The 1,619-nt window shown below is 41.5% G+C and overlaps 1 protein-coding gene across 1 annotated transcript in view; it reads left to right on the forward strand.

The window, feature by feature from the left end:
• LOC107572814 (myosin-9-like) overlaps nucleotides 1–1,619 on the forward strand; it is a 74,726-nt gene that overhangs the window by 64,303 nt on the left and 8,804 nt on the right. The window contains exon 31 of the mRNA XM_016259247.1: nucleotides 1,182–1,394. Coding sequence (XP_016114733.1) covers nucleotides 1,182–1,394 — 213 coding nt within the window. The remainder of the gene's footprint in view (nucleotides 1–1,181; nucleotides 1,395–1,619) is intronic.

Below are 1,619 nucleotides of genomic sequence, written 5' to 3' on the forward strand. Positions count from 1 at the left end.
TGGGGGTAAGTGATTAATGACAAAATTTTCATTTTGGGGTGGAGTATCCCTTTAATGTGACGATTAAACTTCAAAAAAGGTTATGATTTAATTGAATAAACACGAGCGCTGGCGTTTCAGAGTCCGGTGCTGCTGCTTTGTTTACTGCCATTACCGAGGAAACAATTATATTTCTGCTGTTCTGAAAGCGCCTCCTGCTGGCAGAGAATGCATGTGCATTTTCAATAAGCCTGTTTTATTGGAGTAGGGTATTCCTGCAATACTGGAGGCTGCGATTTCAGGACCGCATTTTTAGGACCCTATTGCTTTTTTTTTTTATGTATTATTATTTTAAAAACTTTTTTTTGTATGTAGCCTATGCGGTATAAATCAGTGAGTTTATTAGTACATAAATACATTTTAAATAATTTGAATACAAATACTAGTTTACAACATCCAGCAGCACATCTTGCACAGCTAAATAGACTAAATGGAGATTGCTGACACCCCCTCGAACACTCAAGCTCACGCCAGCTCTTACATGAAAAATAAAAAATTAATAGTTTCCGTGGATCTAGTCTTTGCATCTGTTTGTTTGATGTTTGAATCAGGTCTCCTCTGTCACAATAGAATTGGCTAGATGGCGCTGTCACAAAAAAAAATAAAATAAATAAATAGGGTCCTAGTAGAACTGCGGTCCTGAAACGGCAGACTCCAGTATTGTAGGAACACAGTATTGGGGTTGTTTTTGTTCAGACCAATGTGAAAATCGACCCATGTTTTTACCCTGCAAACACACAGAGCTGTAAATGTGAACTGGTGGATCGATAAGAAGATAATGCATTATAAAAATCTAAACAGTAAAATGTATTTGTTATTTAATTAATATACTAATTTATCGATAACCATTGTTTAAATTAATATAATAATTAATACTTTTGACTCATCCATTTTATTAAAAATGGTTTAAAGGCTGAAATGTGAAGTGTATAATTTTTATCAAACTTTTTGTTTTTGTAAAATCTTGTATCTGTAAATCATGCTTTTTATAGTTTAGTATGTTACTATAGACATTGCCCTGCCCCGCTCATGGTATTAATTTTATTTGTACAGGTCTTAAAAAGTCCTAAATTTGAGCTTAAAAATCCTGCAGGAACCCTGTAAAAGGTTTTGCTGAACTGTTGACGCGCTGCTGTTTTCAGATGCTGGCTGAGGAGAAGTCGATCTCTGGCCGTTACGCCGAGGAGCGCGACCGCGCCGAGGCCGAGGCCCGTGAGAAAGAGACGCGTGTGTTAGCACTGGCCCGCGAGCTGGAGACCCTCACTGACCTGAAGGACGAGCTGGACCGGACTAACAAACTGCTGCGCGCCGAGATGGAGGACCTGGTATCCTCTAAAGACGACGTGGGCAAGAGCGTAAGACGCTTCCCTGCCATCAGAGACGGTCAGATGATCGGCGGATCGGTGGATATCTGACGGTGTTTGTGTCTCAGGTTCATGATCTGGAGAAGTCGAAGCGCTCGATGGAGCAGCAGCTGGAGGAGATGAAGACGCAGCTGGAGGAGCTGGAGGACGAGCTGCAGGCCACTGAAGACGCCAAACGGCGGCTGGAGGTCACAAGGCAGGCCATGGAACCGCAGT

The sequence above is a fragment of the Sinocyclocheilus grahami genome, unplaced genomic scaffold (genome assembly GCF_001515645.1).
Source record: "Sinocyclocheilus grahami isolate Dianchi unplaced genomic scaffold, SAMN03320097.WGS_v1.1 scaffold1815.1, whole genome shotgun sequence".
Taxonomy (NCBI): domain Eukaryota; kingdom Metazoa; phylum Chordata; class Actinopteri; order Cypriniformes; family Cyprinidae; genus Sinocyclocheilus; species Sinocyclocheilus grahami.